We start from the raw sequence: 22,722 nt of genomic DNA, 5'->3' as shown, positions 1-22,722 counted from the left end.
TATAAAAAAAAACATGATCAGGTCTCTGAAGCTCCGCTCGGCAGACTCAGGCCAAATGAAAACGCGTGGAAAGCGACGTGCAAACGAAACCGTGGAGATTTTTCGTTTTTCTTCCGGAAGCGATTCCGGCTACGTAACGTGTTCTGATTGGTCGACCGTTGCGCGTTGCTTTCCTCGATTACAATCCGTAAATCGAGCTTCAACAGGACACGATCAATCGAAACAATGAGGCCTTGTTCCTTACATTCTGATTGGTCTAACTCCATGTAATTTCAATTCTCGAAGTGACATCGCCAAACTTCGATCAACGATTAAAGTTTGTTTTTTTTATTGTTGACTGTATTAAAATTTCTTTTCTCGCTTTTAAGTTCCAAATGTATCTCTATTTCATTTTAAATATAAGTATACACCAGTCAGTCAAAAAAACAGATCTTTAATTAGCAATTAACCTATACCTGTATTATTTAACATTAATGAAAAGACAAGTGGAAAAACAATGGGAAAAAATTAGATGTGACTTATGTGTTTCTTTATTAAAAAAGACTATAATAAGTGGAATGTACAAATATTACATCTTTTTGTATAATAATATATACGAGATATTTTAATCTCCATCTCCAGATTCATATATTTTTAATGCAACTATGAAATGTCGCATACTATAAGTACACTATAGTAATTGTCACATTGGCATCTTTGTTCCTTTACAGAAACTAAATTGGATAATCTCAGTTTTTGACACATACGTGTGGTTGATTGTCTTAAGACTGCTATCAAGAAATTTTTCTCTACCGAAAATATATATATATATATATATATATATACACACACACACATTTTCTCCTGTCATATTTAATATATATTTCTATAAGGATTTTCAATATCAACAAATTTACTTAGCCAATTCAATTCAAATTCATCAAAATTTAAACAATGTAATGTCTTTTGTATCTTTAATGTTATTCTGATATTCAACATCTCTTTTCTTGCGATTCATCAATTAAGTTGTTCTATTATAATCACATTTATTTATAATTCAATCTATAAAGACTGAATTTTCTGTGATTTCATTGACATCTAAATATAAAAAATTTTATAATTTGTAACAGGAGTAAGCTCACAATATATTTTCAACCAATTGTTCCAAACTTGCTAGAATTAGCTATTTGAAATAGACAGCAATCATATATTCAAAAAATAGGAATCTGGACATTTTCAGAAATCATTTGATTTATAATTTAAACCTCTATCGGGTCAAGGTTGAGGTGACCAATGATGCCATTCCTTAATTATTTTATATAAACTATCTCCAGGACTCAAAGTTTTCGAAACTTGTCGGTGACCTAATAATTTATAATCAGCCGCGATTTTCCCATTTTTTACACCAATCTCTATGAGCTTTCGCGCAGCATGTAATTGCACCTCTGGCGGTTCAACCGTATTGAATGTACCAATGAAAGAAATGCCGATACTCTTGTTGTTATAGTTAAAGGAATGGGCGCCGACAGAATCCCAGCCTCTACCAACGTATGCAAGACCATCACCCCCGACGAGAAAATTATAGGCGATGTCTGACCATTTTCTAGATTCGATATGGAATGTCTGAGCAAATCTCACATGGAATGTACACGCTGACTGCGTGTAACAGAAGTCTGTCGCGGTGTGACTAATAATTACGTATGGTACTGGCAGCTGCAATTTTTTCAAGGGTTCTGAGGGTGGCTGCGCACCCCATTCCTGTCTCTCGACGAAACGTACCGAAGTTCCTATTACACCTGTAATCATAAAAATGAAATATATATACAAAGGAATATATAAAATGGAATATATTATACAAAGGATATATCAAGAAACATAATGCATACTAATTATAAACTGTTTAACATCGAATATAACTATTATAATCAATTGCGTGCGCTATGCTTTAGAAATAAAATCTGGAACATTATTCTCTGAGAATGCAAATGTATTTACATACAATAAAGTAAGAAATATATTTTTTATATTTTCTAAAATAGATGAATAAATAAGTTTGAAATGTAGAATACAAAATACAGATTTCACGATGTTTATCTCATATGGCGCTTGCAAAACAAAAATTTTTCCAGATGAACAATTACCTGTGATCGATGAGTCTGGAATATCCGGGAAATCCGATGTACCCGGCTGATGAGTGAAATATACAGTAAGAATCACTATGGCAGCTATTATTATAGTTAGAAGGCATGGTAAGATACATTTCCACGTCCAGAGCCATTGCATTACTAGAACAATTATAAAAAGCTGTTAGAACAATTATTTCATTATTATTAATAATTAATAGTATTATAGTTATATTAAATGATGTTCGATTTTAAATGTTTTCTATTATTTTATTATTTTATTCTATTATTCTATTATTTTATTTATAATCAACAGTTTATAATCAATAATTTGTGGTATGCAATATCTTACTAATCTATCCCAGAATAACACGTGTATACGTATACGTCGAGATAAAAATAGTTCTTACATTGTAGAATGTTAGATAATTCTTGTAGCATAAATAGAATGTATAAACAAATTTCGATCTAGAATATCAATGATAATTGATAATAAATAATCATAAACTCGCTCTATATTCTGACAAAGTTATGATGAAATCAACATTAAAAGAGTAAATGACATTTGTCAGGGAAATAGATTTTAAAAATTGTAGTAACTTGAGATGAATGGTTTTGATGAAATTATTGTATTTAAAAAAATTATCGAAGCCATTTCGAAAAAAAAAAACGGAATTAAAACGGAATAATAATTTGAATATGCATAAATTCGTTACAATTTACTGATTTTCCATATATAAAATAAATATACTAATTTATTAATCTTATCAAATTTACTCTCTTGTTGAAAATGTTATTCGTTGAATTATTTGCAGACATTATATAGCATATAATGTTCTCCGGAAAACTGAATACATTCAATAATCAATATGTAACACGCTTAAAGAGGAAGTCTATATTTCAAAACAAACTCGTTATAATTAACTGTTATAATTAAATTTATTGAACTGCGATTTATTGTAGAAAATTTATTATATAAAATTCTAGAATTATTAGAAGACGTCCAAAGACTTAGAAGAGATCTATTCTTTTCAATGTTCCCGGCAATTTTATTCTTAAACATGCTTGTTTCAGAAAGGAAAAACTAAAATGGATCTGAATTATCTATTGTACAGCATCGATTATTACCTTTATTTGACTCGGTATTTTGTGGAAAAATGGATTGATTAGTGGCCTCGTCGTTTTTGCTCGTCGACAAATTCGAGATCTTAACGTCGGAGACGCGGTCGGCGTCGAATTTGCCCGAAATGGTCTCATCCTTGATCGGAATGGGATTCGTGTAAACGAATTGCTTTATAGTAACAGGACCCTTATAGAAGGTCTTGTTACCCAGGTGTACGTTCGTCGAATTCTTTACGCACACGTCGCCGAAGTTTGACGGGTCGGCGTTGGGAAGGACGACATCACCGTTTGTGGTCGTGACCGATTGATGCTGCTGGACGATGGTAGACGATATCGGCAAATTTGTAATCCAACCACCTCCTTCCTCAATGTCCGTCTCCTCTTCCTCATCGTCCTCGTCTACGTCACTGCACTGCGTAGAGGAACCTCCAACGCTAGCATTGCCTGGAGCGACGACCGCGATTTCCCTTTCCAAACGTGCAGCCTCGTCGTGAAACTTGTCGACCGCGTGACTCTCAGCGGACACAACAGCGTTCGCGTGGTCTTGCTCCTTCTGACACTGATGATTATTGTCGAGCGTTTGCTGTTGCTGTTGCACCAATGTCACCATGCCAATGCGCTACGTAGAAAATTTAGTTTCTTCTTCATCAAGCATATTTTAAGATGCGATACACCGCATGCAGCAGAGAAGTTGTCAAGAAACAGCTATGCAATTTTTAGGTAAATTCGTCAAATCGTTGCAATTCTTTCACTTCTGTTAGAATATAAATGAATAGTTTATATTCTTTGTTTCTTCTTTCTTTTTTCAGGAACACAGCGGAAATACTTGATTTGGAAATGCGATCCTTTTCTTGTAACTAACATGTAAGATTTGTTAATTAATTTATAAAATAATATCTTTATTTCAAAACAGTCAAACAAAATTTTTTGCAATTTTGTTTAAGTTTCAAAGAAAAATCATATTTACAAATTTTTCTTTTAAAATTTGAAAAAAGTTGATATACTTAAGACTTGACTAATATTTCTTTATCGTTAAATAAAATCATTAAGAGATGCAACGGCTTGTTTCTGATCGAATATGCCTGTTTGAGCCTTGTTTCACATAATAAAATGTTTCAATCAGAAAAATTATATTGACAAAAAGACAACACGATTGAACAGAGAATCAGTAAAATCAAAGCAACACAAGTCGGAAGCTTCTGCAATAAAAACGGCAATGTGTGAGATAAGAAGAAAAAAAAAGACTTTTAAACGAGAATTTAATAAATCAATATTTTTTTATGTAATCCTAACAATCTATTCAGGTTGCGTTCGGAATGCATATTATCATCAGTATCGCGCCATTCTTGCAGCTCTCATTCTTGATTTACATCTAATGAACAATAAAGATAGCCAATAATTTCTCAAATATCTATCTTTCTTTATTGATTGTGATGAAACAAGGTTCGAACGCTGCATACATGATAAGAATCGTACTTACGTATTTCATATATTACGAATATTTATACGCATTTTATCATCGTGGGTTGATGCAAACTATACTTATATTAAAAATATCCGTGTGCCGATATCCAATGGAAATTTTTATAACATTTAGAAATCAGTATTTCGATGAATCATTAAGAATTCGGTAAATTATTAGACATTTTTACGAGTGCCAATTCATCAACGGATACTGTTATACGTAATCGTTTTTTTTTTTACATCGGAATTTTTACTGTATGATTTTTAAAAAATAAACCGTAATAAATCATAGTCATGTGTATATTTGTTTTAATAAAATCATTTTATATATGTATATATATTTTATATTTATATATATGTTTTATATATATATATATATATATATATATATATTTATATATTTATATATATATATATATATTTATTTATTTATATTTATATATATTTATTGATGTTATTTTTCTCCGTTTCTACAGATTATAAAAATTTATGTCATTCACAATGGAATCAGTTAAAGTATGTATGACAAAAGTAATAACAAAAAAAAACAATGGGTATCTTCCGTAAAAAGCATACAAAACATCTATAACGAATTGATTTCTTCATAAACAAATTATGAGCGTTGATTATACACGTACGCTGAAGAGAATCTAACGTCGCAATATAAAGTTTTCGCCATTCGAAATATTCTACTGCGGAATAAGCTACGTGTTCGATCTGGCCGATAAATCTCATTCCGCTTATCTATGTCAAATTTCGATGGCAAATTTCTAATTAGTCACATGGCTTAATTCTTACCCAGGTGAAATTATATTTTCAATCGTGAAAAATAATTCATTGTGTCGTATTTTAACAAATTACTCATCTGTACATCAACTGTAGAAACGAAATATTTTTTTTTCATGAATGCACATGTATTTTATTTAAATTTATAGGCAAAAGAAAGGATGATTGACCGGGAATCATCGCTCGTGATTGGCATCCGAAATCCGCACAAGCGGTCGATAACAATTCACATTATCCGCTAAATTAAGGATCGGGCTGACTCATACTCGGGATTACCTCGCACAACAAATCATCGTTCGTGCTGGCGACGATCACTTTGCCAACACTAAACCCATCGGTCTATGACGACATGATGTCGTCACCGTGGAAAATGCTTCGTAGAAAGAAAAGTTTCATTCGCACTGGTCTCCTGGCGGTTTTCGACACGTTATCACCTTTTGCTGCAGAGATGCTGTTCAAGCGGGAACAAAGTACAATCCATACGACGAGCGAACTCGCTTCACACCATTATCGATTATCTTCGTTGATCCTACGACACTGTCAGAGAGATACTGGCTTCAGCGATGACGCCACGCGGTTGTTGAAGGACGACGTGCTTTGGAAGTGGAATCGCGGAAAGTGCCTGTTTTCGTCCGTGAAAAGAAGCAAAAAAAAAAGAAAAGAATGGAAAAGCCGTCACAAGAACTAATATACTGTGCCCTTCGTATGATATTCCCGTATTTAATTCAAAGAATGATGCCTCGGATTCCCGTGCTGATACGCGGATGGCACCGCGGTCACTACGTCACATGCGATCTACGTCACTACTGCAGTTCACGCCTCGTATTATAATAAAATCACGATGAATGTGCGATCCAAGAATATATGTTTTACATTACATATTGGAAAATGTACGCAACGCTTTTTTTATATAAAAAAAAATATATTCCATAACCGCAAATTGTTTGTCAAGCGTTCACTGATAAATGAATTTCCGATGGAATCAAGATACGCGTAATGGCGGCATTATCTCTGCTCAATCCGACGCGGAGCAGACACTGCTGTCGCGTTGTCAAACGTGCTCGGAAATCGTTGGCCCCACTCTTTACCTCTTTCTCTCAACCATGACTCTATTTGCGATATAACTGCAGCTATGTGCGTGTATGATAACGTCGCTTTATGCGATTTTTTCAATTTTTTTTTTTTGCGAAGCTAGATCGGAATATACATATCTTCATATCGATATTCAAAAGTTTCCAATATTAACGCAAAACGTCTATATTATTTTTATCATATAATTTTATACAAATAATAAAAATATGAAAGATTAGCGTCACGCGCAAAGAATATATATATCGCATGCGATTATTTATTTGATATTGAATTGAATTTGTTTGAATTTTCGAAAAGTTTGAAATTGAAAAAAGCCTTTCTATATCTCGGAACAGATTATATACAATTATATACATGAATATATATATATATATATATATATATATATATACCATATATATAATTATTATTCGTGTAGAATCAAAATAATCTCTATTGTTATTAATATAATATCTATATAATAATCTTATACACACACACACACACACACACACACGCGCACATATTTTTTTTATCTATATTTTTTGCCATGCAAGATTATTATATAGATATTATATTAATAACAATAGAGATTATTTTGATTCTACACGAATAATAATTATAGTGAATTACCAATAAATGAAAACATATGATAAAACATATGCTGACAATAATTTCGCAACATTAATAAAAGATGTGTCCATGTATGATAAGTGCACAAATACATGTATAAAATGATAATTCCTCAATTAAACTATCTCCCTCTATTGCACTTGTTAACGAGATAGAAGCTTTAATATCATAACGAGTGATGCTAACATCCAGAAAATATATATATATATATATATCGAATTCTAATGAACTATTCATATCATCTTAATTATATAAAATTATAAGAGCGAAGTCAAAAACTATGTGTAATTGTTAAATAAATCAAAAATATAAATTTCCTTTCAGGAAAATTGATTTTAGAAACTCTGATGAAACATATTTTTCAGGTATAAATAAATATGTATTTATTGTTAATAATTATTTGTATAAAGGATAAAAGTTTTATAATGATTTCAAACTGGGAGCTATTGAACGACGATTTAAGCTTATTTACATTTTAATATCGTATGTATTTGCACATATAACCATGATTAAAGAGATACTTACTGATAAACATTATTAGTATTTCTTAAAGATTATTACATATGTATATAAGATATACAATGCAACTGTGAGATTCTATTACTTCTGAGAATATTTAATTACGAAAATAGTCGAAGCATGATAAAGTCGTTTCTCAGAATATAGATCTCGAAATAGTTATATTGATCTTAGTCTTGATCTATTTACTGACAACTTGATAAAGAAGATAAAAAGAAATTAATCATAATTGATGTAATAATATAATGTTAAGGAAGATACAGAGTTTAAAGAAAGTACTTTTAATCTGAGATAACATATAAATTTAATCTCTATATTGACATCACAAATTATTGATATCAGCTTTCTCTTTGATATTAATATCAAATTGCATCTTTTCTTCATATAGCAAATTAATTAAACAATAATAATAATAATCTGACAATTGTCTTCCCTGTCATATATTATAATACAGATCAAGTGATATTAATATTAATTTGTAATTAATAAGAATATTTTATTATTGAGATTAAGATAAGAGCAGAATTAAATTTTTGTTTTCAATTAAACTCAAAATAAACTCTTATCTCTTAATAGCATTTTTCTATATAAAAATTATTATTACTTGACTGTTAAGACTCATATTTGAACATAAAAATATTTTATCATAGCAAAAATTACATAAAAGATTATAAAATAAATTATTTTTAATTCTCTAACAAATAATTTTAAAAAAATAAATGGCGCTTCAATAAATAAAAAGAATAAAATATCATTTTATTACGCTAATATAAAGAAATAATATATTAGCAGCATCAAATATATATAATTGTCTAATGAAGTAATTGCAATAATCTTATGTATATTTCAATTTGATACTGTTCAGTTATCTTACAAAATTTTCATCGTGTATGAAAAAGTGCTTTGTATATTATACATACACTTAGTGACAAATTATTAATATAAGGCATGATGAATTAATGACTAAAAAAAAATTAAATGTTATTAAGAAATTTAATATCACGTCATAACTTACACTTTTAATGAATGTACAAAAAGTTTTTTGCTAGCGTAATATATGTAATTATGAGATTACATGACACAAAAATTTAGGAATATTCTTAGACCGCATGCCAATTAATGATATTGCAGTGTCATTAATTAATCTCACATGTATATTACTTGTATATTACTTTGAATGCCAACCTATTTTACATAAAATAATGTTTAATGTATTATTTATATATATTAAACTTTTATATCTTTCAAAATTTCATTAAAAGAACGCAGCGCGATGACATTGTCTCAAATATATTTAAATAAACAATTGGCTTATATAAGCACAAATGTTAAAAAGTTTAATATATATAAGAGTTATGTATTAATATTCTCACTATTTTTCTTTAAACATATATAGCATTAATATAATCTAAGCGATAGCCTCAAGTCTATAGAAAAAAAAAATCAAATGCAAGAGAAATGTAAAATTATATATTAAAGACAATATAGCTAAAGAGAGACATAAAACGTTTCATTTTAGAAAGAAAAATAGTTTTCAATTCTAAGTTTCGTCATTGTAAATAAATTATTGCACAACAGAGCAGTATTTATTATTGAATTTTAAATAAGATACTTAAATAAGATGCTTTCACAATTTGTAATCTATGAATTAATTCAATATAATTCGTAATTTTTATTGAAGATAACGTAGGAAGTAAATCTTTAGAAATATAGCTATTATAATATTAATAGTATGCAAATATTAATTTGTTACGATTTCTAAATTTATTCAAAGATTTTATTAACATACATCAGAATCTCCTTAAATTCGGAGTAACAAGAGAGAAAACTTTATATATTATTGTTTTAATAATAAATAATACCTTCTTATCTATCTCTCCTTTTAGCTTTAATTTACTGATTCAATAGTAATTCTATACAAATTAAAATATGCTATCAGCAACATTGCAATAATTTATGATTAAACAACTCACGCAATTTGCATTAATCCTATAGTTATAATAATAAGTATGTTGTAGCCTTGTCTGTCTTTAAAAGTACCCATTCTAATTTCTTGTTATATATTGATTTTACTATATAATATTGAGTTGAAATAAAAGTTCGTAGCGTTGTAAGTGCCATTGAAACTGATGAAAGTTTGTAATGCGTAGCTTGACCATCTGATTATATATATATATATATATATATATATATATATATAAAATTTCTGAAAAGTGGCTTGTAAATATAAGATAAATCAAACTGATTGTGTCATTTTATATCCACTTGAAAATGGGAAAAAAAATATTTTCAACATTGTTATTTTATTGGAAATAATGTTGAAAAGATAAGGATCAGAAATGTTCAGGCTGGCCTTCGACTGTCAATTGTCAGTCAAATTGCAACTCTAATAAAGAATAACTCATACAATACAGGATATTAGAAAGATATTCCATGTATCTCATATGAATGTAATAATTATTTTGGAATTTCATTAAAAGACTATTATAAATTTTTGTCACAACCCAATATTACATGCAAAATTCTATTTTTTAATGCATCAGGTTCCATTTTGAATGTTCACTTGGTCCAACAATCTTATGTTGACAAGTTGATAAGATCTTTGCATGATCTTCAATATTACACACTGTCATCTAAAAAAAAGAACATAACTGTTAATTTCATTGTAAAAATGATTGCACATATCCCATAAGACAAAATGAGAAAAATATCAGGAATGACCACTCGAAGTCATATTTAATGATATATAAAAAGTCAGTCTTCTCACCGTGATACCACCATTTCGTCTTTTTTGGATTCTTGTTGCAAGTTTTCACATAAAATGTATTGTCAGGTGGCCTCTTCTATATAAAAAATATTTGCATATATGAATAAATATTAATGCTCGTATGTATTTGTACTTGCGTGGCTTCTAAATATCCTACCTTTTCTTTGCAACTGCTTAGCATGGAAACAATACTCAGACAAATGCTTTGCACACTGAGAGCAGGAGACCAATCCTCTGTTAATATAGATAAACAAATATGACCATTGCTGTAGACATGTGGATGTATAGGGATATTTCCACCGATAAAAGTCACTTCTGGCGAATCAAATGGATATTTCGAACTGAATTTAAATTGGAGTTGAAACTGCTCTCCCTCATACAGCGTGCCTTTAGCACCTTCCATATGGACAATCCATTGTGTCAGGTTTTGTCCAGCCAATTCTCCATCTACATGCACACCTGGTGGAGGCTCACGTATTAAAGACATCAACTCCTTCTGCAGTCTTCTCTAGGATATTAAACGAGTTCATTTAATAAAATGACTTTTATTATTAGCAAACAATACTATGGAAGAAATTACTTTGTTCAAGAAAACACATTGCCAATATAATACTGTTTTTTGAAAATGCATTAATGTCTATATAAATTTTTTGTCTTAGGAATTTTCATTGATACCTATTTTAATGTATACCAGATAACATATGTTATATAATTATAACAAACAAAAAATAAAACTATTTTATTTATAAGACAGTAGTGAATAAAACACAGAAATTGAAAAATTGTCAAGCGGTATACATTTGTGTATATTCGAAGACAGTACTCCGATAACGCGAATTTGAAGATTACAATCGCCTTTAATTTATTTCGGATTGTATTCGCTGTGTGTAACTCTCGTTGTAGTTTCCCCGTTACCCCCCGCAATGTCCCAAGTCGAGCGTTCGATTTTTGTGAGTCGGGAACGGGAAGGTGCCCATTCCCTCGGTATCTTTTCGAATATCCTTACGATTTACACTCGCTCGATCCATCGCGGCGTTTCGTTTCGTTCGCGGAGCAAAAAACTCTGGAAATCATCGACGTACCTTCGACGGGGACGTTGCTGCCATTGTCGTTAAAGCGCTCTCCATCGAGAAACATAACCGCGGCTTGCTTGCGGTGCGAGCGCTCGTTTTTGCGAGCGCGCGTTATGCACCTTCCTCGGCAGAGAAGCGAGAGACGTCCTCACGTTCCCGCACGGTCTCGCATCCCCGTGAAACGGAAGGCGGAAGAGGAAACAACCGGGCCGGGCTGGGCTGAACTTGGAAAAACGGACGGTGGCAATGGCAGTCCCGGCGACTGGCTGGCTGGCTAGAGATCTGACAGCGGCGTTGGCAGCTGCATTCGACGCGCGACACGGCCACCGCTCCGTCTCGAAATGCAGGGCGCACGATCGTCGGCCGTACGTACACACACGCGTGAATTATACGTCGTCAACACACATAACTGTCGCAACGGTATATTGGTTCGCGATATGACAGGAACGCGCAACGGAAGCGGATGTACGATGCCGCGATCGGTAATCCCAAGAAAAAAAAGTAAAAATGAGAGTTCGGCAGCGCGCGACCGAGATGCGCGGAATTGATTCTTCGCTCTCTCCTGATCGTGACCGAAGCGCAATGACGCAATATCGACGGACTGTCTGAGAGCTTCAATAATTTACGACGGTCGTTCGCGAGGCAGAACTGAGGGAATCGATGGACGTACTTCGTACTAGACGTACTTGAATACCAGACGTGTCGAAATCCACTTCAAAAACGTGCGCGCGTTCAACTCCCCGGAAGTGGACGGCGACGAGATCGCGGATGTTGAAACACGCGACGCGCTGCGGCGTGCACGCATGCGCATTGCGCGCTTAAAGGCGCATTCTCGAATCGAGTTTCCGATCGTAACTTGAAAATCAACGGCGAAGGCTCATCATCATCGCTTGTTCGTGACTGTAGCCTGAAAATATTTTTGTGAATGACGTTCTCTCGCGCGGCCGAGATCGACAGAGCGACGTTTACGGTTATTATTGCGTGCTTGTGGCGTGCACGGAATCTGGTTAGCGTTTCCCTCCAGTTTCCTCGCTGGACGGACTGCGCGATGGAGAGTATATTCCACGAGAAGGTAAACAAAACCTATTTCAACGCGTGAAAGTTTTAATCGGCGTCTATTTCCGGAATATCAGAATCGCGTTCACCATTCTCTCGTGACAGCCCTTTTTCTTTTCTTCCCGCCAGCAAGAGGGATACCTGTGCGCCCAGCACTGCTTGAACGCGCTTCTGCAGGGCCCATACTTCAATGCCGTGGACCTGGCGAACTTTGGTCACCAGATGGACGAGGAGGAGAGGATCCGGATGGCTGAGTCGGGCGTCGACAGCGAGGACTACAAGCTGTTTCTCGAGGTAAATATTGTGATGTTGATATGAAGTCTATTGGAATTGCAATACTCGAACTGATAAAAGCACTTAATGAACTAGCCTCGTTTTTTCTTTTAAATTATTGAGAAAATATTGCTCTTTGACATGTCTGGATATAAATGGCCTTATTATTATTTTCCCTGCCAAAAGCCAAGCAGATATGTTTGTAACAATAGCAAATTGCTTCTTGTGTTTAGCAACCATCGGGAAACATGGACGACAGTGGATACTTTTCAGTTCAAGTTATTAGCAGTGCTTTGAAAGTTTGGGGTTTAGAACTGATTCCATATAACAGCACGGAACCGACAGCTTTACTGGCACAAAATGATCCTTCGTAGGTTCTCTTGATTTTTTTGGGTCTATCTTTGTGTTGTGTTTTGTGATATTTTGTTCTATTACACTTGCAAAAGAGCACTTTTTCCAAAAGATTGTTCTTAGAACAATTACAGTAACGACACACACAATTAATATATGAATTAAGTAATATTTCTATATAATTATGTACAATTGTGTATAATTCATGTCAGTATTTTTTTTATATCAAGCAAATTTATATACTTTTTAAAAGAAAAATGTAAAAGGAAGAAATGTAATTTCATTTATAATAGTTTTATGAAATACATGATAATATCATATGATAATATAATTTTCAGACGGATGAGAGCATATATTTGTAATTATAAAGGACATTGGTTTACAATAAGAAAGCTCGGAAGCCAGTGGTTTAATTTAAATTCAATGCTTAGCGGGCCTCAACTTATATCAGACACTTACCTCACGATGTACCTAGCTCAATTGTTACAAGAAGGTAAGTAGTTACACAAAGTAACTAACAAAGTAAAAAAAGTAACAACAAGCGATAACATCGATTTTTCGCTAAATCTATCTTGTAGGTTATTCTATCTTTATTGTTATTGGTACCCTTCCACAATGTCCTGCTGAAGATGTACTCCTGAAAAATCCCATAGTCGCAACGAAAAGCAATCCAAACTCGGAATCAAAAATTACATCCAAAGGCAATCGCTTAGGCACCAAGGCAGAAGATGAAATCTTGAAAGCCGCGCTCGCGATGGGAGAAGTAAAAGTTCCACAATCCTCAAGTGCAATCAGAAGTATATCTTCGCTCTCTCATAAACCTGATCTGTCCACGGATGAACCTCGCGAAAGGATAATTCCCATAAGAATCGAAGGCAGAGAAGAGAAGAGCGACGAAGAGGAAGACGAGAATGTACAATTAGCTAAAGCCCTGCAAATGAGTTTGCAGAACGATGAGGACGACGTAGACAAAACTCTGAAGTTGAGACTAGATCTTCATACCGATGATAAAACGACGCATTTAGCTGATTCGATGAATGACGCGGATGAAGATGATGAGTTGAGACGAGCATTGCAACTGAGTCTTGAGTGCGTAACCGCCCCACCAACACCTGATCCCGAAGATTTACGTTGGCGTCGGTTGAATCATTTTATTTACGCGAGGACGCCGAACAGTGAAGCCCCCGCGAAGCTAAACACTTAACAATAAGCGCGAACTCTGCACAAATTATCTATTACTAAACAAATCATTGTATTATAAATTATACGATCGAGTAATTGAACTCGGAAAGGTATGTCACTTTGTATACTAATGATAAGAGATATCTTATGTCAAATCGGTTATAAAAGAAAAAAAAAGCACATTTCCGGTTCCTCGAAACTGAACAGAATTTTCGTTGACGTCTTGTTCTCTCTCTCTCAACTTTGTTATACTAATCGTTCTCAAAATAAAAACGTTTGAGCAAGGAATCTCATTGTTAATTTTGATATGAGGATAGTTATATAAGTATTCATTTATAATAATATATATTTGAAAAAGATCGACATCTAATAAAAAATTGCAATAATATATTTTTTGATGTACATAAACTCAAGAAGATTAAAATGTTTTTAGTTTCGATTAATTTAGTCGACAATTGATTAGTCAAATATCTGTATTTTGTTAGTATAAATAGAATTATTAATTAGAATTATTATTATTAATAGAATTAGTAATTAGAATTATTAACTTTATTATACAAAACAGAAAAAATTAGATAAAGAGCTAAGTTTAAGCATTCTATCAGATAAATTAATTGTCAATTAAGTTTATCACAACTTTATTGAAATGATCTTTATATCCTTCATCTATTTTAATTTGTGTTTATTTTTTATTATTTTTTAATTCTTAGAAGTAAAAAAAAGTAACTTGTAATTAAAATTACATTGATAGAAATATTAATGATCAGCATTAGTCTTCAGCCAAATTATAACTTGTCTGTTTTACCGATCAAATGCATTATTTTTCTAATAACACTAATCTTTTTATTATAACTTTACAAATTTAAAAATTCTATAATTAAATACACTAATGTTGAAACACTTTATATAAAATGAATAAAAGTTAAAAATTCAGAAAAATTCATCTTTATCTATTCTTTTATATAGCATTTAGATTTTAAATGATAATAACATTTTATCTTTTTTTTTTAATTTTAAAAGAATGAAAATCAAAATTAAAATTAATTCACATCGTAAAAATGAATATATAAGGAAGAATTCGATATCCAATGGGAAAGATTATTCTCTAGAATTATTTTTTTAGAAATTACATTAAAAAAAAATCAAGAGAGTAGATTTTTCGATCAGATATCAATTTCGGGAATCCACTGAGAGATGCGTTCGATCTAAAAATCATGCATTTGAAAAAATCAGAAATCTTCTAACGCGGACCCGTTCCTATCGGCACATTGCGGTCAAGCGAGATCCTGCGAGCGCCTGCGCGCGCGCACACGCGATACAGGAAACTCGTGGTCGCTCCCGCTGGCCGTATGTGAACGCCGAATGTTGACATTCAACATGGCGGCATGTCGTCAGTGCTGTGCTGTGTCGTGGTGAGTTTCATAAATCCTCTTAATGTCGCATGACCGCGAGCTCTGTGTGGGAACGAGTGCTGTCCGGGTTAGTGCGATGCCCATCGACGATCACTCGTCGATTCGGCGACCCGGACAGCCCGGCGAGGCTGCGCCGCGGCCTCGCGGCACCGCGGTGAGATAAGGCGCTCCGCGACCTCATAAAAAAATCAACTTCGCGTAAAACTACGACGAGCGCACATGATAACGGCACGACCGTTGGCCGGGGCGTGCCGAGGCGACGGGAAAGATGTCCGCGAAACCGGACAAATCGGTCGCGAGATCGGAACGGACGATCCGCAAAGGATCGTCGCACGTTACCCCGTGATTGCCACCCCCTTTTTTTCGAAATCGTACGATCGTTCCGCGTAATCGTGTCCGATAATATCGTCGAGCGATAGCGCGCGAGCCGAGAACGAGCAGATCTCGGTGGAGATCGGAGCGCGTCAGTCCGAGAGTCATGATTCATCGTGTATACGCGGAACACGCCGCCGCACCGTGCGGTAGCCTCGCGTTGGACGCGATCCACGTCGGTCGCGTAACGATAAAACACAAGCAGGTTTCCCCACGGTATATCGTGTCAATGTCAAACTCAGATAATCAGGAGGATGCGTGTTTGCCTCGATGAGCTATAAATAAACGCGTTGTTATTTTGCTTCGGCTGTTTTCTTCGTATTCTGTCCGGAAAATTCTTTTATCTTTCTACTAGGATGAGGTAACCTAGAGGTACAACGTGCGTCTCGATTTACACATGCGTTATAAATTTCGGGTATAATAAATAAATAGCGAATTTTCTCGATAATTTTAAATTGATCCTTGTTTGAATACATGTCTGTGGGAAATTGTTAGAATAGAAAATCCTTAGTATTTGGTTAGTTTTTGTGCAACACATTGTGATTAATTCTTGTGTTTACATTTTTTTATCTTATTTTTAAATGATATTTGTGAAATTTATCTATTTGTTTTATATATTGAAATTTAATAATCTTTATAAAACTTTTTGTGTATAATTTAATTTATATTACGAGGTTTCACAGGAATTTTATATAATGTAAAATTCTGATATAGAATCCTAATTATTAATCAATATGCTGTGAAAATATATTTTATACTTGAAATAGTTTTTTAATTTGTTGTTTGTTTTTTTTTTGCAGCTTGTGTCATTGTTAGTTTAGGACACTTCTGAAACTAAGGCTCACTGTAAATTCTACATTTAAAAGCTGAAGAAGGAAAACGAACGTTACTATAGAAATATCGGAAGAACACAATCAGACTCAGCACGCATTGAAGACATCTGAGGATTTTCAAGTCAACATTTATCCTTTAAATCTCCTATGTTTTTGATTTACTCTTTTTGTAAGGGATAACTGATGTTTAAAAGGAAACACAGTTGTTCTAGTGCACGCTAAATTGAGTATTTATCAGTTGTTATAATATTCAAGCATATACGTATGGAAAGTATTGACAGTATATGGTGTGCTAAGATTTTGTACTTGTATTAAGTCGTAAAAGTCAGCATTAACCGCATTGTTCATTTGTATATTGTATACACAACAAGCCTTGTGAGCAAGAGATAGGTGAGCCAATACAGTGACCGTGATTGTGATTGCGGCTGAGATTGTGCTGCTCCGCTTGGTTAATAGAACATTTTTATCTGCGTTTAAGGAGTGCCAAGTTTGTGTGTCGAACTACTATGGTACTCTTTGGTATAAATAATTCATGATAAACGCGTTAAAATATTTTCAAGAGACCTCACTTCCACTTTCTGGTCACAAAGGAGCCTGCATTTCTGCAGCATTTTTAAGGAGCCACTCTTCCTCTTCATTAAGTTCTTGTAATATTATAATAGTGAACAAAGATATAAGGTACCAAGAACCGTTCTGTGATATCTATGTTAAACAAATAATTGAGAAAGACTAAAAATTTCTAAATATAAGTATATATATATTGTGGGGTGAAACAAGTGTGTAAACGTAAAAGAAATTAAGTAATTGTTTCAAGAGAAGAAGGGCTAAATTATACGTAAATATTATACATAATACTGCGCAAATTGAAAAGACAATGTCCAACAATCCTCAGTGGAAAACGTTCCAGCCGCCGCCAATCATGAACTCTGACCCAGCAATACTTGATTATAAGTCTATGGCTATACCAAATCCTAAAGCCATAACGGGATCTCATCAGCCAACGTCTAATAATTATCGAAATGGTACCAACTACACTGGTGATCATTATATGGGTTCACCTCCTGAATGTGGTAAAAATTCTACCACTAATTATGGAAATTATCCTGGTACACAATCGTCGCCACGTAATGGCGCCACAAGATTTCCGTTTGAATTCACAGGCATGGAAACAAATGCTAGTTATCCAAACGAACCTGCCACTAATAATTCTACTTACCAGGATCAATCTGCGAATCAAGGAACACGGGAAACTGGTATAATTGAAAAATTATTGGTGAGTACTGTGGATTTAGTTTAATTATCTATAATTATAAAGTGTATAGTGACTAATTTACTCATGATTTTTATTTAATAGCATTCTTACGGATTCATACAATGCTGTGAAAGACAGGCAAGATTGTTTTTTCATTTTAGCCAATTTAGCGGTAATATTGAACACTTGAAAATTGGAGATCCAGTAGAGTTTGAAATGACTTACGATCGACGAACAGGTAAACCTATTGCAAGCACCGTCAGCAAAATCGCTCCAGTGGTTAGTAAAGTAATTATTATAATAGAGTGTTGGAGAAAAATATTAAGAAAAAAACTAATTTAAGAAATATAAATATAAATTTTTTTAGGCATTAGGCGATCAACGGTGCATTGGCAATGTAACGACAGAGTTACAAGCGAGCGGCGATTCGCAGGGGCGTATCAGTTATGAAAATCGTGGAGAATGTTTTTTTTTGCCATATACCAAAGATGATGTTGAGGGAAACGTCACCTTATGTGCTGGTGATAAAGTGTCATTTCAAATTGCTACTAATCAACGGTATGCATAGTATTTATTACTAATATGAAAAATTTGTAATTTCCTTTTTCTCATGTATGTAAATATTTTGTAGAGGAAACTTGGGTGCATGTAATGTAAGACTAGAAAATCCGGCACATCCGGTTCGTTATCGCGGAGTGGTATGCTCAATGAAAGAAAATTTTGGTTTTATCGAGCGTGCTGATGTAGTCAAAGAGATATTCTTCCACTTTAGCGAGGCTAAATCTATGAAAGAAGAACTTAGGCTAGGAGATGATGTAGAATTTATAATACAGACCCGCAATGTAAGTAAGACAAAAATTGTATAAATGTTACTTGAAAATATATTTATAGTTAAATAAGAAAAATATTTGATATTTTAATGTTTTACTGTTATAGGGGAAGGAGGTAGCTTGTAATATTACAAAGTTACCGCCTGGCTCAATTGTATTTGAAGAAGTCAGTAATGAAGTGGTGAAAGGACAAGTCTTGAAACCTTTGGAGAGAGGCACTGCTGCTCGTCATCAAAATGATCCGTTACCTGGTCGTATTCGATATAGAGACAGTGATCATTCTGAAGTTGAAGTACCCTTTGGTGATAAAGATCAAAAAGGAGATTTTACTCTTAGGTAAATGTGAATTAATAAATTTTTCTCTTTTATATATATAAATAAACATTTATTTAAACGTAATAATTCTTTTCCACATAGCTGTAATATATCTTCGTTGTAATTTGATTTTAACAGGCATGGGGACTGGGTCCAATTTCGTATTGCGACAGATACTAGAGATCAGCTTAAAAGAGCTACAGAGATAATGTTATTACCAGAATCTTTCACTGTGTCAGGGGAAAAACGAGAACAAGGTGTAATACAGTCTCTTAAAGATGGATTTGGCTTTATTCGTTGTGTAGAAAGAGAGCCAAGACTCTTCTTTCACTTTAACGAAGTTCTTGATGTTGATAGAGAAATTAGTGTAGGGGATGAAGTTGAATTTACAGTCATGCAAGTGAGTGTATCTTAGTATGATAATATTCGTTTTGTATTTAAATACATTTTTTTATTATTACGATTTATTATTTTCTGTCTAATTTCTAATTTTATTATTTTTATTTTATTTATAAGGATCCTTCATCATCATTCTCTAATACTCGACAAAGTGCTACTAGACTGAAACACTTGCCAATGGGTACTGTAACATTTCAAACTATTATAGAGAAGGATATATTAGGTACTGTAATACAGGATACTAATTCGATGGAACCTGGTCTTATTGGATATGGCCAACAGAAGAGCATCATTTTCTTCTCCAAAGATTGCGACCCTAAACATATTCCAAAATTGGGTGATAAGGTATATTTATACGAGATTATATAGAAAGATCGCGATCGGTAAATAATTTCACTGTTGAGAGAAACTTTTGTATTACTGAAAATATCTTCTTGATTTTATAGGTAATGTTCAATATTGTTCAAGTGAAACGAAATAAAGAACTTGTTGCTGAAGACATATTTTTAGTAAATGCCGCTGGTGAAAAAATTCAAAATGTTAACAAAAAATCAAACGGACAAGTATGTCAAGGTTTTATCGCCGCCCTTAAGGATGGGTTTGGCTTTATTGAGACCGTAAATCATGATAGAGAAATATTTTTTCACTACAGGTGAGAGACTTTAGTTATAACGATCAACTATGCATTTAATGTGTACATAAAATGGCATTTATATGTGTGTTTTATTTGCAGTAATTTTGAAGGAGATGCTAGTACATTGGAATTAGGAGCTGATATCGAATGTACAATTAGTAATTCGAGTAATGGAAGAGGGTCTGGAGGTTGCGTAGCTGCGGATCATGTTAAAGTAGTACCTCGCGGAAGTATTCCCAGGCCAACGCCAGTCAGCGAGGTACTCGATGGTACTGTGGTACGACCGTTGCGAAGCGCAAATCCTGAGCAGGCTGAGTACGCTGGTTTGATCAAGATTAATCCAACTAACGAAGATGAAGAGACGCCGGAATATGAATTTGGGATCATGGGACTTTCTAACAAACGGGAGCTATTGCAGGCTGGCGATCCTGTGCAATTACAGGTTGATTCAGCGGGTCATGCTTGTAACATCGTAGCTGTTAGGAAAAAAAGAAGAGCGACTGTGGACGCAATGAAGGGCCCCTTCGGCTTTCTCGCTTATGAAGTCGATGAAGGTAGAAAATTATTCTTCCACGTAAGTGAGGTTCGAGATCACGTTACGCTGCAGCCAGGAGATCAGGTTGAATTCGTTTTGGTTACTAATCAACGTACTGGCAAATCGTCAGCGTGCAGTGTAACTCGATTAAGGTAAATTAATTTTTTTATTATACAAATATAGCAGCATCTTTTATTTGCAAATTTTTATTTTTAACAGCGATGCAGTCCAGCAAAGACCCGAGCGATTAATAAGTCGATTACGTACTATATCGCTGGAAGATACTGGTCCAAAATTAACTGTAGTCAGGCAACCAAAAGGGCCTGATGGCACGCGCGGGTTCAATCAGGAAAGATGCCAGCGTATCCCTGGTGCCATAGAAGAATAATGCGCCTGGGCAGCTAATGAGACTGGGCTATTAATTATCCAAATTGTAATCTACAATTTGTTTTTAGTCTATACTTCGATACAGAGATTATTATTGTAAGCATGGTCGTAAACATTTGCCAAATTCAGACTAATGTGACAACAATAATTATAATGATAATAATCTGAAAATGGATGGTGACCAAGGGCCGGAATAATATAAAAGTAAAAAAAAAAGTAAACAAAAGAACAACGACTTATTTTATCACCTCATAAAGGAAGGAAATGGGAGGAAAAGGAATAAGAAGACGATTCGTTTTACTCAGATAAATGTTAGAATTTATTCTAATACGTAATTGGTTTCTCTCTTTAGTTAATTTCCCTACATCTTGATGAATTTATAGCATGCTACCTATTCAAAGTTACTTTTTTGAGCGTAATGGATAGTTTATAAGATTCGAAATTTTTTATTAGTATGTTTCTATTTGCGTGGAAGTTCGGTAAATATATAATTTGTTACTTGAAAATATATAACAAAATACTAAAAGACATCTCAAAATACTTACAGGCTGGATTTGCAATCTGCTTGTATTTGAGATATGTCCGTCTATCTCTATAAAAAATATATACATGTCGCGCGATATATACCATCTTTATTCATATGATTTATTTTGAAACTTGATTTACCTATTATGTACATCGTAGTGTAATATAAATGTACAATGGGTAAAAAAAGAAAAAGAAAAAAAACTAATGCCAGAGTCTATATGATGCAAAAAAGGTAAAATTAAAAGAGAATAGCCTTCACAGATTCGTTATTGAAATTTGCTAAATAATTTTATTAAGAACAAGTGAGTTTTGTTGTAATAAATTACGATATTGAGTCACTTTGTTAAAAAGATGTCTATGAATTTGTAAAAAAGGAAAGGAAGAGTTATGACTAGCCAACTGTTTATCTTAGATAATATATATATATATATATATATATATATATAAATATATATATATATATATAAATATAAAAATATATATATATATATACACATGTCGTTAAGTTCCTCTAATGCAGTGTTGTAAAATCAAATTAGTATTACTAATTCTATGGATATACAACAATGGAAATTACAAAAAAAACTATGTAAAGAATAAGAAGTCACGTTTTATAAGTTTTGCCATCTGAAACGGTAAGCGAGATACATGTGGCATTATTGTAGAAATATGAGAGAAATAAGGTAAAATAAGGTAAAGTACATAACACAAGCACGATACAAACTAAGCGCTTGTCCCGAAACTCATGGATCCAACACATCATGTGCATACATATTGTAAAATTATTGATGAATAAACAGTGGAAGCATCGAAATATATCTATCTT

General features: G+C 33.4%; 4 protein-coding genes and 1 long non-coding RNA gene across 8 annotated transcripts; 3 read left to right on the top strand and 2 right to left on the bottom strand.

Annotated features, from left to right (window-relative positions):
• Positions 1 to 19: 19 nt before the first annotated feature.
• On the top strand, positions 20 to 6,138 carry LOC105430274 (uncharacterized). Its single transcript, XR_016139395.1, has 7 exons — positions 20 to 316; positions 1,487 to 1,984; positions 2,109 to 2,228; positions 3,177 to 3,944; positions 4,034 to 4,088; positions 5,165 to 5,490; positions 5,624 to 6,138. It is a non-coding gene; the product is annotated as an uncharacterized LOC105430274 (long non-coding RNA).
• LOC105430275 (peptidoglycan-recognition protein LC) lies at positions 508 to 3,834 on the bottom strand. The gene is made up of 3 exons (XM_011643763.3): positions 3,231 to 3,834; positions 2,121 to 2,264; positions 508 to 1,775 (listed from the first exon to the last, which is right to left on the bottom strand). The coding sequence occupies exons 1-3, from the start codon at positions 3,832 to 3,834 to the stop codon at positions 1,255 to 1,257; spliced, it is 1,269 nt and encodes a 422-aa protein (XP_011642065.2). The 3' UTR covers positions 508 to 1,254.
• A 2,533-nt stretch (positions 6,139 to 8,671) lies between the features above and the next one.
• LOC105430277 (ubiquitin-conjugating enzyme E2 W) lies at positions 8,672 to 12,207 on the bottom strand. The gene is made up of 4 exons (XM_011643766.2): positions 11,547 to 12,207; positions 10,622 to 10,972; positions 10,465 to 10,540; positions 8,672 to 10,330 (listed from the first exon to the last, which is right to left on the bottom strand). Exons 1-4 carry the CDS (start codon positions 11,589 to 11,591, stop codon positions 10,317 to 10,319), a joined length of 486 nt encoding a protein of 161 aa, XP_011642068.1. The 5' UTR covers positions 11,592 to 12,207; the 3' UTR covers positions 8,672 to 10,316.
• A 106-nt stretch (positions 12,208 to 12,313) lies between these two features.
• Positions 12,314 to 14,687, top strand: LOC105430278 (ataxin-3 homolog). Of its 2 annotated transcripts, none has more exons than XM_011643768.3 (5): positions 12,314 to 12,609; positions 12,723 to 12,887; positions 13,100 to 13,236; positions 13,556 to 13,710; positions 13,847 to 14,687. In XM_011643768.3, the coding sequence occupies exons 1-5, from the start codon at positions 12,463 to 12,465 to the stop codon at positions 14,419 to 14,421; spliced, it is 1,179 nt and encodes a 392-aa protein (XP_011642070.2). In that variant the 5' UTR covers positions 12,314 to 12,462; the 3' UTR covers positions 14,422 to 14,687. The 2 variants fall into 2 exon arrangements, with proteins under 2 accessions (XP_011642070.2, XP_011642069.2); XM_011643767.3 differs by having other exon boundaries at positions 13,796 to 14,687.
• A 974-nt stretch (positions 14,688 to 15,661) lies between these two features.
• Positions 15,662 to 22,710, top strand: Unr (cold shock domain-containing Unr). 3 transcript variants are annotated; one of them, XM_011643769.2, is made up of 11 exons: positions 15,662 to 15,811; positions 16,984 to 18,289; positions 18,371 to 18,547; positions 18,636 to 18,826; positions 18,900 to 19,110; positions 19,205 to 19,434; positions 19,552 to 19,813; positions 19,930 to 20,157; positions 20,259 to 20,464; positions 20,546 to 21,133; positions 21,201 to 22,710. In XM_011643769.2, exons 2-11 carry the CDS (start codon positions 17,891 to 17,893, stop codon positions 21,367 to 21,369), a joined length of 2,661 nt encoding a protein of 886 aa, XP_011642071.1. In that variant the 5' UTR covers positions 15,662 to 15,811; positions 16,984 to 17,890; the 3' UTR covers positions 21,370 to 22,710. The 3 variants fall into 3 exon arrangements, with proteins under 3 accessions (XP_011642071.1, XP_088932170.1, XP_088932171.1); XM_089076044.1 differs by having other exon boundaries at positions 18,371 to 18,556; XM_089076045.1 differs by lacking the exon at positions 15,662 to 15,811 and adding an exon at positions 15,948 to 15,965 and having other exon boundaries at positions 18,371 to 18,556.
• The last annotated feature ends 12 nt before the right edge of the window (positions 22,711 to 22,722 follow it).

This window comes from Pogonomyrmex barbatus, unplaced genomic scaffold (genome assembly GCF_055798465.1).
Source record: "Pogonomyrmex barbatus isolate J1 unplaced genomic scaffold, ASM5579846v1 scaffold2, whole genome shotgun sequence".
NCBI lineage: Eukaryota > Metazoa > Arthropoda > Insecta > Hymenoptera > Formicidae > Pogonomyrmex > Pogonomyrmex barbatus.
The sequence above is the reverse complement of the archived record's forward strand: the minus strand, read 5'-3'. Positions and strand labels throughout refer to the sequence as shown.

Coding starts and splice junctions, on each gene's coding strand:
- LOC105430278 (XM_011643767.3), top strand. CDS start 12,463: ATGACGTTCTCTCGCGCGGCCGAGATCGACAGAGCGACGTTTACGGTT. Junction 13,237..13,555: donor CTGGCACAAAATGATCCTTC/GTAGGTTCTCTT, acceptor TATAATTTTCAG/ACGGATGAGAGCATATATTT. Junction 13,711..13,795: donor AGCTCAATTGTTACAAGAAG/GTAAGTAGTTAC, acceptor TCTATCTTGTAG/GTTATTCTATCTTTATTGTT.
- LOC105430277 (XM_011643766.2), bottom strand. CDS start 11,591: ATGGAGAGCGCTTTAACGACAATGGCAGCAACGTCCCCGTCGAAG. Junction 10,973..11,546: donor CAGCAACGTCCCCGTCGAAG/GTACGTCGATGA, acceptor TTAATATCCTAG/AGAAGACTGCAGAAGGAGTT. Junction 10,541..10,621: donor TAAGCAGTTGCAAAGAAAAG/GTAGGATATTTA, acceptor TTTTTTATATAG/AAGAGGCCACCTGACAATAC.
- LOC105430275 (XM_011643763.3), bottom strand. CDS start 3,834: ATGGTGACATTGGTGCAACAGCAACAGCAAACGCTCGACAATAATCAT. Junction 2,265..3,230: donor AAATACCGAGTCAAATAAAG/GTAATAATCGAT, acceptor TAATTGTTCTAG/TAATGCAATGGCTCTGGACG. Junction 1,776..2,120: donor TCCAGACTCATCGATCACAG/GTAATTGTTCAT, acceptor TTATGATTACAG/GTGTAATAGGAACTTCGGTA.
- Unr (XM_089076044.1), top strand. CDS start 17,891: ATGTCCAACAATCCTCAGTGGAAAACGTTCCAGCCGCCGCCAATCATG. Junction 18,557..18,635: donor TCGCTCCAGTGGTTAGTAAA/GTAATTATTATA, acceptor AAATTTTTTTAG/GCATTAGGCGATCAACGGTG. Junction 21,134..21,200: donor TGCAGTGTAACTCGATTAAG/GTAAATTAATTT, acceptor TATTTTTAACAG/CGATGCAGTCCAGCAAAGAC.